This window comes from Myxocyprinus asiaticus, chromosome 35, assembly GCF_019703515.2.
Source record: "Myxocyprinus asiaticus isolate MX2 ecotype Aquarium Trade chromosome 35, UBuf_Myxa_2, whole genome shotgun sequence".
Classification (NCBI taxonomy): Eukaryota; Metazoa; Chordata; class Actinopteri; order Cypriniformes; family Catostomidae; genus Myxocyprinus; species Myxocyprinus asiaticus.
The window spans coordinates 19,080,764-19,095,353 of record NC_059378.1 but is presented as its reverse complement, the minus strand read 5'-3'; the positions used below and the strand labels follow the sequence as shown (position 1 = coordinate 19,095,353).

Here is a 14,590-nt window from a genome sequence, read left to right as displayed (position 1 = left end):
CTCCTCCTCTAAACAATGCAAGTGAACGTACTCCATTTTTTGACGGTCCAAAATGCATATTTAGGGTGCATCAAAATAATCCACACGACTGATTATTTTTAGAAACAAAACAATACTTATATACTTTTTAACTACAAATGTTTGCTTCTGTACATCTCTGTGACGTGTGCTCATGATAGGAATGACGTAAGCTCGTCGGTAAGGTCACGCGTCACGTGGAGGAGGAGTCAGGAAGCACGTCATTGTTTACATTGTTTTCTTTTTTATTATTATTTGGAAATGTTTTTTTATTATATATATATATATATATACATTGTTTTGAAATTGTTTTGGTTTGTGAACGGCACAAGTTTCTTTTGTAAACAATGACGTGCTTCCTGACTCCTCCTCCACGTGACGCGTGACCTTACCAATGAGCTTACATCATCCCTCTCATGAGCGCACGTCACAGAGATGTACTGAAGCAAATATTTGTAGTTAAAAAGTATATAAGTATTGTTTTGTTTCTCAAAATAATCAATCGTTTGCATTCAGATTAACTTTATTTGTCGACTGGAGTCGTGTGGATTATTTTGTTGCACCCTAAATATGCATTTTGGACCGTCAAAAAATGGAGGACATTCACTTGCATTGTTTAGAGGAGGAGGCCTGAAATGAAATCCTAAAAGTCTTAAATTCTGTTTTGATGAAGAAAGAAACTCAGATACATCTTGGATGGCCTGAGGGTGAGTAAATTATCAGCAAATTTTTATTTTTGGTGAACTATTCCTTTAAGTTAACTTGCTAGGTCACTTTAGACTTGATTTTACTTGTCTGGTGTAAGCAAAATCAGTTGGGTACCTGTTGTATCTACTACTAATGCAATATGTGATGCTGACACTGAAAAAGAGTGATGGATTTATAACAGGGTCAAGTTTGTAAAGTTTAGCACCTCCCATGGCTGTCAAAACCTATTCTACAATCACATACAATCTATAGAAGTATTTTGCATCAATATTATATACAAAGCAGTTATAACAGAAACATATTTAGAAAAATGTTTATTACACACTACAAGATTACAAAAGAAAATTGTTCATATTTACAACAGCACAAAATGTCTTTATTCACTCTCTCCAGCAGTCAAAAAAAAAAAAAAAAAAAAAACAGCCCACTGTCTTTTTAAAGGGATAGTTCACCCGAAAATGAAGATTCTGTCATCATTCACTCACCCTCATGTTATTGCAAATCCACATGATTTAAAATTTTCTGTGGAACACAAAAGATGTTAGGCAGAATGTTAGCCTCAGTCACCATTCACTTTCATTTGTACAGAAAAAAGATGTAATTAAAAGTGAATGGTAACTGAGACTAACATAATGCCTGCAACATGTACTTTTGTGTTCCACGGAAGAAAGTCATTTGGGTTAGGAACAACATTAGGGTGAGTGAATGATGACGATTTTCATTTCTGGGGCTGGGTGAAAACAGAGAGAACCTGTAGGACTTAAAAAAAAATTTTTTTTTTTTTTTTTAGAGAAAATAAAGGTTGTCAGGTGAAGCTGGCCTCAACATTCATTGTACAGATCAAAAAGTTGTTTGCAGCTTTAACATTTCCCCAGGTCTCAGGTTCCTGACAGTGTGGTTATCATGTTAGTGTGGAGGGGATTCTTCTCCAGAGACCTCCACACAGACAATTCTTGATCCAGCGCTGCTCCCACTGTCTCATGGCATTGGTTTTATTTGGAGATCTTAGCATGGTGACACAGCCACACCTAAACAGTACAGAGAGACAAGAGCTCATTGAGCAGTGCAGCCAAATTTAGGGTTTGTGAAGGCACAGTCTCAGTACAGCTGTTGAATGTAGAGATAAAAGGGTTGCAGGCCAAATGCATGCACCAAAGTAATACCATGAGGCCTGTAACACTAATATGAGCACCCTGTAAATTTTTCCCACTTTACACTATAGTCAATGTTTTCTTCATTCCCAGCCACATACTGTATCTTCCAGTATAGTTCAGAAGACAAAATAGCAAGTAAAAAAACAAAATACAGTGAGGTAAAAAGGTCTGAGATAAAAAATTTAAAAAAAAAAATCATAATACATATAAACGTTATTTGATTTAAAATTAAGAAGAAATATTTCAAGAGATAGTTCACCCCAAAATGAAAATTCTCTCATCATCTACTCACCCTCATGCCAAACCAGATGTGTAGGACTTTCTTTCTTTTGCTGAACACAAATGAAGATTTTTAGAAAGATATCTCCACTCTGTAGGCCCAATGCAAGAGAATGGTGACCAGAACTTTGAAGGACCAAAAAGCATATAAAGGCAGCATAAAATTAATCCACATGACTCCAGTGGTTAAATCCATGTCTTCAGAAGTAATATGATATGAGTGGGTGAGAAACAGATAAAAATGTATTAATATTTATACCTTTTTAACTATAAATTCTCCTCCCTGCCCACTAGGTGGCAATATGCATGAAGTATGCAAATTTCCAAAAACAAAAGAAGAAGAACATGAAAGTGAGAGTGGAGATTTATACTAAAAAAGGACTTAAATATTGATCTGTTTAACTTTCTTACCCACACTTATATCACACCTGAAGATATGGATTTTACCAATGGATTCATATGGATTACTTTTATGCTGCCTTAATATGATTTTTGGACCCTCGTGGTTCTGGCCACCATTCATTTGCATTGTATAGACCTACAGAGCTGAGATATTTTTCAAAAAATATTTGTTTGTGTTCAGCAGAAGAAAGAAAGTCATACATATCTGGGATGGCATGAGGGTAAGTAAATGATTTTCTAATTTTTGGGTGAATTATTCCTTTAATATTCTGCACCATTTCCTAGGTCACAAATCAAAATGTACGCAAATTTGTGGCATTGTCCATTCTACCCTTTGAACAAAAGGTCAGATTTTCTTGCTTCCACTGAAGCACACTAGACAAACTTTGGATCGTTCTTAATTCATACTGATATAACATGGATCATCAGATCATCATGCCAGCTTGAGTGCATGCTGCCATCAAAGCAAAAGGGGTACATACCAAAAAAAAAAAAAAAGAATCTGAAATTCGTTATTTTTCAAATCAACTGTTTGCTCAAATTGTTATGCTGATAATAAAATTTGAAAAGAAAAAAATTGCATTAAATTATTACATATTTTATACATAATGATAAGATGATTTTGAAGCATTGAAACTGTCAATATAAACATTTATGTTATTTTTTTGAACAGATTTTTAAGGCTTGCCAAACTGATTTTTGTAAAAAAATAAAAATATTGAAGGAATACTTTGAAGCTCATTCCCTGAAGAGAAGGAGAGCATGTGTACCTGGTGCAGGCTTTGCTGTCCTCTGTCGGAGAGATACCCAGATGTAAGCACCGCAGGTGGTCCATCCTCTGAGATGCTGGACTTCTGTAACAAAAGATAAATCAAACAGAAATTGCCAGCAATTAATGTATTTTGATCAGTGTCAAATAAGCGACTGATGAACTGATGATAAGTGTAACTCATGTAAACATTTCTCACTTGAACACCTCCACCTGTGCATTGGGGTTGACCCCAGGCAGGGTGTACAGTTTGCCGAACTGCAGTCTGAGCGGGTGTTTGCTCTGGATCTTTGTGATAACTCCGTCATTGATTGGCAGCCAGTCCATGCTGGGTACCAGGAGCTGACTGGGCAGCAGACAGCACTCATCAATCAATGTCTCGTCTGGATCCTGTGGGTGACTCTCATCTTGAGCTGCTAGCAAAATGAAAATAGTAAACAAGACTTTGTTTTTATTTTTTTAAATTTGCAGAATGACATCTTTTTCATTAAAGTGTTGGTGAACACAGTGACCGAGGGTCAGACTCACAGCAGAGCCAGAGTTTGGTGAGCAGACGGAACAACAGAGACATGCTGTCTTGGTTGTCATATGTGGCCGTGTAGATGGGCAGGCAACCGGGCTTCAGCAGGCCCCAAATACGGATCATTACCAGCATCTCTCTGAGCATGCCCAGGGATGCACCATCCCGGAGGATCCCAAACCCTGGACGCACAATAGAGCCCTGCAAAACAGAGAAATCATATTGTACCTTTCAGAACTGCAAATACGGCTCATTCTGTATTTCAGCCAAATTAATACATTCTCACATGACTAACCACAATTATTTGCCAACAACATACACTATATTGCCAAAAGTATTCGCTCATCTGCCTTTAGACGCATATGAACTTAAGTGACATCCCATTCTTAATCCATAGGGTTTAATATGACGTCGGCCCACCCTTTGCAGCTATAACAGCTTCAACTCTTCTGGGAAGGCTTTCCACAAGGTTTAGGAGTGTGTTTATGGGAATTTTTGACCATTCTTCCAGAAGTGCATTTGTGAGGTCAGACACTGATGTTGGACAAGAAGACCTGGCTCGCAGTCTTCGCTCTAATTCATCCCAAAGGTGCTCTATCGGGTTGAGGTCAGGACTCTGTGCAGGCCAGTCAAGTTCTTCCACACCAAACTCGCTCATCCATGTCTTTATGGACCTTGCTTTGTGCACTGGTGCGCAGTCATGTTGGAACAGGAAGGGGCCATCCCCAAACTGTTCCCACAAAGTTGGGAGCATGGAATTGTCCAAAATCTCTTGGTATGCTGAAGCATTCAGAGTTTCTTTCACCGGAACTAAGGGGCCAAGCCCAGCTCCTGAAAAACAACCCCACACCATAATCCCCCTCCACCAAACTTCACAGTTGGCACAATGCAGTCAGAAAAGTACCGTTCTCCTGGCAACCGCCAAACCCAGACTCGTCCATCAGATTGCCAGATGGAGAAGCGTGATTCGTCACTCCAGAGAACACGTCTCCACTGCTCTAGAGTCCAGTGGCGGCGTGCTTTACACCACTGCATCCGACGCTTTGCATTGCACTTGGTGATGTATGGCTTGGATGCAGCTGCTCGGCCATGGAAACCCATTCCATGAAGCTCTCTACGCACTGTTCTTAAGCTAATCTGAAGGCCACATGAACTTTGGAGGTCTGTAGCGATTGACTCTGCAGAAAGTTGGCGACCTCTGCGCACTATGCGCCTTAGCATCCGCTGACCCCGCTCTGTCATTTTACGTGGCCTACCACTTCGTGGCTGAGTTGCTGTCATTCCCAATCGCTTCCACTTTGTTGTAATACCACTGACAGTTGACTGTGGAATATTTAGTAGCGAGGAAATTTCACGACTGGACTTGTTGCACAGGTGGCATCCTATCACATTACCACGCTGGAATCCACTGAGCTCCTGAGAGCGGCCCATTCTTTCACAAATGTTTGCAGAAGCAGTCTGCATGCCTAGGTGCTTCATTTTATATACCTGTGGCCATGGAAGTGATTGGAACACCTGAATTCAATTATTTGGATGGGTGAGCGAATACTTTTGGCAATATAGTGTATATTCAGTAAACTGAACACATTTCGAAAGATACACATTTAAATTTTAAGAGATATTCAGGCACAAACTTCATGAAATCTAAAATCTGCACAAAATCAGATACATGACTGTTGATAAAGGTAGTTCTGTTGACTCACCTGGTTGGGCAGGTTGGCCAGCAGGTAAAGCACAAAGTCTCCCACCCACTGAATGAGCTGCTGGAGTGACTGGAGTGGAGGACCGTCCAGCACAAACTCCTCCGTCTTCAGATTAATCATCACCTTATCAATGTCTGAACACAGCAACAGGTCAGAAATCTCCATTAGTAACAAAAATAAGATGGATGGATGTTAAAAGATGAAGCATGTAATTTAGATGTTAATATACTTAATGCACGAATAAGCATTTTTACCCCCCTCCCAGATACACCAAGCTCAGAGCAGAATTATTGGAGTTCCGGGGTCTTGTGCATGTATACGTACACCGATCAGCCACAACATTAAAACCACCTGCCTAATATTGTGTAGGTCCCCCTCATGCCGACAAAACAGCGCCAACCCGCATCTCAGAATAGCATTCTGAGATGCTATTCTTCTCACCACATTTGTACAGAGGGTTATCTGAGTTACCGTAGACTTTGTCAGTTCGAACCAGTCTGGCCATTCTCTGTTGACCTCTCTTATCAACAAGGAATTTCCATCCACAGAACTGCCACTCACTGGATGTTTTTTGTTTTTGGCACTATTCGGAGTAAATTCTAGAGACTGTTATGTGTGAAAATCCCAGGAGATCAGCAGTTACAGAAATACTCAAACCAGCCCATCTGGAACCAACAATCATCCATGCGATTATCTAATCAACCAATCATGTGGCAGCAGTGCAGTGCATAAACTCATGCAGATACGGGTCAGGAGCTTCAGTTAATGTTCACATCAACCATCAGAATGGGGAAAAAAAATGTGATCTCAGTGATTTGGACCATGGCATGATTGTTGGTGCCAGACGGGTGTATATGCGCTTATTAAAAAAAAATGTGATTTCCTTTTACAGCCACTTCTAACCGGCAAAGTTTAAAACTCTTTTGTTTTAGGACAGTGGTTGATTGACAGGTGAGTGTGACCTCAAATGCAGTGTGGTCTAGAGGTGAGAATCTTCACTAGACTCACAATTTGATTAGATTACAATTCAAAGAATAATGATTCAATTACAACACGATTCTCAATGCGTTACAATGCATCTTGTCCTCCAATTTTTTTCCCTTTTTAGATTTTCATTTAACAGCTATTTCCAAAAACATAAGCTGGCCCTTTACATTCAGTATGAGTGAGCTGTGAACAAAACATGGAATATCCATAAAATTAAATCGACAGTTCTATAGTTTAGTAGATAATCAACATTTTTCATTTTCTTACTTTAGAACCTTATAAAAAAAATCTCTTAAAAGCACAAGAAAATAAATACTGTTTCTATCAAAACACTCTAAATAGTACTATTAAATACTTATATAATTATTTTTGTATTACTTATATAAAAATATGTTTTTGTTTAAAGCAGTGTTAAAGAAGTATTCCGGGTTCAATACAAGTTAAGCTCTATCGACACTATTTGTGGCATAATATTGATTGCCACAAAAAATTATTATTACACTGTAACCTCAATTTTTGCTTTTTTTTAAAGAAAAGGAGGGCCGAAACTTTTTTTTGGTTTTTTGTGGTAATCAACATTATGCCACAAATGCTGTCGATTTAGCTCAACTTGTATTGAACCCGGAATATTTTTATATAACAGTATTTAATTATGAATTAAAATGCATCTATGCCAAGCCTTTTCATTTATATTTTTAACTATAACCAATCCAGGATGAGATATCTGCTTCTGTGAGAGTGCGGATGTCAGCTTCTTCTCTCCTCACCAGCTCAGGTGACAGTAAAATGGTTTAAATAGCGGGTTGTTGCTTCAGAAATGTATCAAGCATCTTGTATGCGCTGTCCCATCTGTTTACTCTTCGACTAGAAGTCTCAGATCGCATGACCTCGTTGCTACGCTGGATTTTAAACCCGAGTCGTCAGGTGTGCGTACTGTCCCGACAAGTGAGGGACCGGCAATGAGCAGCAGCCAATGAAATGAAGAGAGCGCAAGAGGAAAGAAAGGCATTGGGAAGCAGGAGGCAAACAATTACAAATAAAAACATCACCCACATCTCCTGAACCGATGTCTCATTATTATTTTCAGATGTTTGTTTTTTTTTTCTTTTCAATTCTGTACAAAAAGGGCACAAGCCTGTGTTTTATTTTGTCAGTTGGTGTATTATCACAGATAAACTTTCTTGTTGCTATGTACTTGGGTTTGTGAATGAATTTCGGGATTGTAGATTCATTTGGGCATGAATAGTCGTGTGGTTGATGCACCTAGTCTGCAAACAGTCATGTTTGTGCGCTTGGCTTCAGTGTATGTGCGTCTAAAGTGCAAATTTGTTTCTAGCATCTCACTCTGTCTCTGGTGCGCACCACTGCGCTGCAGCGGTTTAAACTGAACTCAGATTCTGAATGGTTGGAGAAATGCGATGCACCGCTGAATCGATTTTTAACCCACTCCTAATGTGGTCACATGCGTTTTTGATTACCTCCATATGTGGGTTTTTGTGATCCGATCACAATATGTATTATACTCCGTTACACCTGTATTTTGTGTTGTCGGCTTGTGATTGGATCACCCGAAACGCATTTTTATACCAGGTGTAAATAGGTTCATTACATCCGTGAAATTCTGTTGGGTAATGCAAGTGGCACTGAAATTACACAATCCACCTCAATTTATCTCTGAAACTGTATTTGGGTGGCAGGTCATTACCGGTGTCTGTGTTTTTTGCACAGATCTCTGCCAGTCTGTCTCCAGGACTTTTTTCAGGTGTGTTGAGAACATGAGGTCTTAGCAGAGATTTCAGTGTGGAGCTGATGGCGATGAGCAGCAGTTTAGCATTTAAGTCGTAAGCTCTCGCTGCAGTGGCAGATGACAGCGTACACAGAGATGCCTTCACTGCTACTATACGAGTTGACAGAACCTAAATCATAACCAAGAAAAAAAAGAAAATAGTATCCAATACAAATCAACACAGTATGCCACCTACTAACTCGATTGAGAATATTTAAAAATGAAAGAAATAATATAGCATCATACATTTATTTACACCATATATAATATAACAGGCACTGAATTATTCAATGTAAGTTGTTGTGGTGTGAGGATCTATCAGGACAGTTATACCTGCTGTAGTGCCTGGTTCTGTCTCATATACTCCTCATGAAGCTTCTCCAGCAGGCTATGCACCATGCTAGGCTGTGCGTGCAGCAACACATCCCACCAGTCATACCCTGTCACCATGCAGTACTCCAGCAGAAACAGCAGGTGGCGCAGCAGAGTGTTCATGTCCAGCATTTGCCCCATTGATGGGGACACTCGGAGCATGTGCAGCTAAGGTCAAAAGAGAAGAGGAAAACATCAGATCACATTTAAGACTGGGGGTTATTTCTCTGTCATGGATGGCTGTCATGCCTCCATACCTTGCCATGATTGTCCACGCCCACAAGAGCCAGAGAGGTCCAGGAGAACTGAAGGGCTTTGAAGTGCAGCATCGGGCCACCCGCTCTTTGTCGTTTAATGGCGGGTTCCTCCCCGACCCACTGCGAGGAACCAGAGGAACTGTAGAACACTCCCACGGTGTGCAGGGAAAGACGGTGATGAATCTGAATGCTGCCGTCATGGAATGCCAGAGCAAGACCTGTGGACAGTTAACAAACAAAATATTTATCACCCATAAACTAGCTACTTTAAAAGGGCTTTTAAGAGCAAGCACAGGTTAAAATGTCATACCAAGGCCTGGGAAGAACTTTGTGTCCGAGGCAACTTTGAGATCAGTGTTAGAGATGGAGATGGGAAGTTTAGGCAGAGCGACAGCAGACACGCGATCCAGATCATTGGTTGCAGAGAGTATCCGCCACTTTAGAATCATTGGCTGCTTTTCACCCACTGAAATTGGCAGGAAAAATAGCAAGAAACATTTAACTTCTGATAATGTCAGACAAGTCAGTCTAATTGCAGCATTAAGGGAACAATTCACCCAAAAATGAAAATTCAGTCATTATTTACTCACCCTAATGTCGCTCCTAACTTGTATGACTTGCTTTCTGCCATGGAACTCAAAATGTGAATAACCTTCACACAACTTTTTGCCATTAAATGAAAGTGAATGGTGACTTGAGGCTGTCAAGCTCCAGAAAGGACAAATAAAATAAAAATCAGTAAAAGTGGTCAATACGACTTGTGCATTATATTGCTTGTGCACAAGTATTCTTATGCCATACGATCACTTTGTGTGATGAACAGACCTGAAATTTAAAGTTCATCTTATTGATCAAATCCCGTTTGTATTGCCCAAATAAAATATGGTTAATGATGTTCAACCAGCACTGTAGAAGCCATAGTTGGTTTGTATGCTGCATCCTCAGCTCATTAAATGGGTCGTTTTATGAGGAATCAAATATTCCCTGGACGCGTTCTTGCGCCCATCTGCATTTTTTTCATTGTTGGCCTATAAAAACATGCACTAGATGGACGTCCTTGACCGTTTTGATGCATTTCCAGCGATGTGCGACTCAGTGCAGGAAAATACTGTATGTATGCACTTTCACCGTGCTTTAGACTATGTATGTCCGTTGTTTTTTGGCTCATATCAGCATAATATGATTCAAGCTTTGCAAAGAACTGTTATTGAAGGATGGGGCAGTTAAAAAAACACTATCTGACCCGATAGCAAAACCATAAGTTAACACTTTAATTCATGAATATTTCAAATGTCATGACTGTTTGATAGTTTATGGTGCTGCTGTGCTTAAGTGAACAGTTTAATATATTTGGATGCAATGTGTTGGATGGGCGTTATGTGTAAACCCTCGTTTTATAATGCTGTGGAGCTTTGTTCATTCTCTTCCGATTGAATTTCAAATATGGCTGTATTCGAGGGGCTGCATGATGTTAGCCAATCAGAACAGTGGCCGTTTACTTCGAAGTTTAAAGGAGGCGCTTAGGCCAAAACCGAGCATTTCAGACAGAGGGCCAGAGACAGGGTTGAAAATGATCATATATTACTAAATTATGACTGTTTTGGTGAAAAAAGATCAGGGAAGATAATAAAATTATATATATATATATATATATATATATAAAAAGAGTATGCCATGACTTCTTTAATGATTTGATTTGCAACTGAATAACTTACATTTTGTTCCATTCATCACACAAAGTGTTTGTATTGCTTCAGAAAATGTGGAATATAGTGCACAAGACGTATCAATTTGTTTTACAGAGGTTTTATAGTGTTATGTTTATGTACTTTGTGGAACTAGACAGTCCAGAGTCCCCCTTCACTTTTATTATATGGCAAAACGCCATGTGAAGTCTCTCCAAATGTCTCCTTTTCTGTACCATGGAAGAAAGTAAGTCATACAAGCTTGGAGCGACATTACGGTGAGTGAATTTTCGTTTTTGGATGAACTGTACCTTTAAAATGCTTTAAAAATTAGATTTCTTTCTACATCAGGATGGATGTAACCTACCCACAGGTGATCGGTGCTGGAAGATATTATTGACGGGGAGACCCTCCTTGCGCAGTGACCAGCACTCTACAATGCTGCCCATCTGACTGGACGCACAGAGCAGCACCTTCAGAAACATGATATGGTAAAATAAATTGCACACAAAGCTTATTGCATGGAATTAGGGATGCACCGATAATTACATTTGACAAATACCAAAAGCTGATAATTAGTTTCATGTTATGAATGATAACCTATACCTATAAATCTATACTATTTTGTCTAAAAATAAATACAGTTGCACTCAGTGATTTTATTAGTAATTGCTTCTAAACCGAAAGAAATGAACAGCATTTTTTAACAATATGACCAGCCGAATATTACTCCCTTTATCTCGATAATGTTCTGTAATTGGACACTTTTACTCTCTGAATACGCATGACTACAATGACATCGGTAAATGAGAACTCCTTTTTTTCCCCCGTGATGCCGCATCTACATCGCTAGGTGTCAGCGCAATATAAAAAGAAATATTACTGAGTGCACCTTTAATAAAACACACTAAAAACTAAAATCAATAGTTTTCACTGCTACAAGTAAATTTAGGCATCACAGTATTATAATGTACTGTATGAAAGATGGATAACTTTCTTTTTAGATCTGCTAAAGAAAAAGTACTTATGAAAGTGTGCATCACGTCTATTGTCTCACCTGTTCGGAGTTTTCACGTGTGAGGAATTTAAGGTGTGTGACGGCAGGATACTTGTCCCTCCTGACCGGGTCGGTGGTGCATCGCATGACTAGCGAGGGCAGTAGCTCAGTGTCTATACGGCACTTTTCATTCACCACGCTTACGCACACTTTGTAGAACTGCACCGGAGAGGAGCTGCTGCCATCTGTGGCTGCCACGACTATGTTCCCGCCCCCCGTGAAGGCAATGTCAGCGAGGGCCACCCGACCTCTCAGCCTGCACAGGCTCTCGCTGGCCGTCAGCAGAGTACCATTGGGCTTCAACAATGAAACTGTGACCAGCCCACTCACCGTCACCGCTAACCAACCCTCCATGGGCTTCCCGCCAAATAGTGTAAGAGAAGGAGAGAACTTGACTCGGGAAAACTTCTCTCCAAAATTTGTAGAGCCAGACTGTACAACAACAAAGATAAGAGGAGTGTTAGTCATTAAATATAGGGTGAACTGTGTTTTGAGCTAGCAAGGAGATTTTCTTGCCTTTTCCACATGCAAAGCGAGTTTGACTCCATTGTGTAACCAGGAGAGGGCTATGATCGGGTCTCCGTCAATATAACTGGTCTGTGAGCACTCCCAGCTGTTCACCAGGTGCTCTGTCATCCCCCAACACTTGATCTGACCATCATCATCAGCAGATAGCAGCCTCGAACCTGGGCCATCACACCACACACACTCAGATTAATAAAAGGTGATCACTAGATATAGATTTTGCAGATTTAAAAACATGTTTTCCCATATTTAAAAAAAAAAAAAAAAAAAAAATGTACTAACCCTCATGACGTTCCAAACCTGTATAACTTACTCTCTTCCATGGATCATAGAAAAAGGAGACATTTTTACGAATTTCCATACAATGAAAGCAGACAATCTCTGGTCGCTATAAACTCAAAAACACACCATAAAAGTAGCCCATACAATTTGTGCAGTACATTCCAAGTCTTCTGAAGCCATACATAAGACATTTAAGGAATTTCAGGCATTATTAATTGATAAACTTCTGCTCCGCAATTCTTAACATGGGCAACTTTCATGGTACTTTTTTGATCTTTCTTGAGCTTGACAGCCACTGGTCAGGGTATGCTGTAAACCTGAACTGTGAATCTGCGAATAGCTGCAGGCCAGAAATCTCCGAATGGGGCAGGGTTACTCCAGAAGGGGGCGTGGTTGCGGCAACTCCAAAAGTGTCACTTCCACTCACGGTTAGGGAAAGGGTTAGGTAAGATGCGTGTGAAACCAGCAAAAACTAATTGCCTATTTTTAATTAATACTCTGGAAGAGTTAAGTAAAAAAAAAAAAAAAAAAAACTTTCTGCTAAAATTATATAGTTTTCTGTTGTGAATATTCAGTGTAGCGGTGTATGAAGCACCACCCACACAGAGGTCACTGCCAAACCAAGCAATTTCCTATTGGTCAACATGGCGAATTCGCCTGTCAAAGTTCACCAAACTTGAACTCCACGCAAAATACACAAGGGGAAATTCTTCGCCAACGAAATGTCCATCATGCGAAATTAACGACTGTGCGGATTCTCATGAAAATATTTATATTTCGCCCGCGGAATTTCGCCATGCGAAGAAAAATAGCAGAGTGAACGTTCTTCAAAAAAAAAATCTCCTTTTCTGTTCCATGGAAGAATGAATTAAATCATGTCAGGAAACACATGTTGTTTGGAACAACGTGACAGTGAGTAAATGATAACAGGATTGTTGTTTTTGGATGAACTATTAATTTAATCATGTCGACTGACCTGAATGGTCCCATTCCAGGCATGAAATGACTTCAGTATGACCAGAGTTGATAGAGTACACATCCCAGGGATGGTCAGTGTCAATGATGTGTATCATATGATTGAGATCTGCGGCAGAGAAAATGGTTAGTTAGAGCTGGTCTCTTATAGTAACGACTTTTTCCACTTGTGATTATGTTCTGAAAAATAATGTAGTTAATCACATACTGTACAGGCAGCTGTGGGTATCCTGGATGTAACTGAGTACCAGTTAACAGTGTATGTTTTTTTAATCAAGCTCATCATCTGACATTTATAACTCACAGCTAGATCTAGGGCAGATTTTCTTACCTTTGTCATCCTCCTCGTTTTTCGGATCAGTAGTGAAGGCGATGAGGTTTCTGCATGACCATGCGCACACCAGAGGGATAGATGGACAGTGGTTGCTTAGGGGTCTCTTCTCCCACTCACAAACATAAGCGATCTCCATCATATAATTAATTTAAATGCAGTTTAACAGCAATGATGTGTTTATAAAAAAACCTCTTTAACTGTGTAAAGAATCACCAAGTGTACTAAATCTTCGTTAGCCAACTAGAGTACAAAAAAAAAAAAAATTTAAAAAAAAATTAAAACCTACATGCTCCTTATTTTATGATGATACTGCATCTTAAGACAGAAATCGCTTGACATTTCGAAACCTTTTTGATCTATAATTATATTATCTACACTTGAAAACAAGCAGTTTCCTGAACATCTTTGCTCGTCGATTCTTTGCTGGTACAACTAATCTACAACCTGTCGCTCCCAACTGGACTGGAGGGGGATTACAGTTTATTATTATTATTATTTTTTATTTATTTTATTTTATTTAAGTAAGTAAATGTTTGTAATTAAAAAAATATGGATCGACATGATAGTGAATAAATGATGACAGAATTTATATTCTTGTGTGGACTATTCCTATAAAGTCTCTGACTGTTGAAAGTGAAAATAAATCATACTTGATGGATGAGGATGTTTTCTGTGTTTATCCAACATCACAGTCATCAGTACCTCAATGGTTATTTCATTTGGTCTTGGTGAGTTAACGTAGCTGACCTTTTTCATTCTGCTTTGATTTTTTAAGTT

The 14,590-nt window shown here is 39.4% G+C and overlaps 1 protein-coding gene across 2 annotated transcripts; it reads right to left on the bottom strand.

Annotated features, from left to right (window-relative positions):
* Positions 1-1,044: 1,044 nt before the first annotated feature.
* On the bottom strand, positions 1,045-14,252 carry LOC127426555 (mediator of RNA polymerase II transcription subunit 16-like). Of its 2 annotated transcripts, none has more exons than XM_051673435.1 (14): positions 13,811-14,252; positions 13,481-13,588; positions 12,214-12,383; positions 11,698-12,129; positions 11,008-11,113; positions 9,266-9,421; positions 8,956-9,173; positions 8,660-8,866; positions 8,246-8,456; positions 5,554-5,687; positions 3,859-4,051; positions 3,530-3,746; positions 3,332-3,415; positions 1,045-1,754 (listed from the first exon to the last, which is right to left on the bottom strand). In XM_051673435.1, the coding sequence occupies exons 1-14, from the start codon at positions 13,950-13,952 to the stop codon at positions 1,628-1,630; spliced, it is 2,505 nt and encodes an 834-aa protein (XP_051529395.1). In that variant the 5' UTR covers positions 13,953-14,252; the 3' UTR covers positions 1,045-1,627. The 2 variants fall into 2 exon arrangements, with proteins under 2 accessions (XP_051529395.1, XP_051529396.1); XM_051673436.1 differs by having other exon boundaries at positions 3,530-3,743.
* Positions 14,253-14,590: the final 338 nt, after the last annotated feature.

Coding starts and splice junctions, on each gene's coding strand:
- LOC127426555 (XM_051673435.1), bottom strand. CDS start 13,952: ATGATGGAGATCGCTTATGTTTGTGAGTGGGAGAAGAGACCCCTAAGC. Junction 9,422..11,007: donor CCAGCACCGATCACCTGTGG/GTAGGTTACATC, acceptor TGCCAATTTCAG/TGGGTGAAAAGCAGCCAATG. Junction 3,416..3,529: donor GCACAGGTGGAGGTGTTCAA/GTGAGAAATGTT, acceptor CTTTTGTTACAG/AAGTCCAGCATCTCAGAGGA.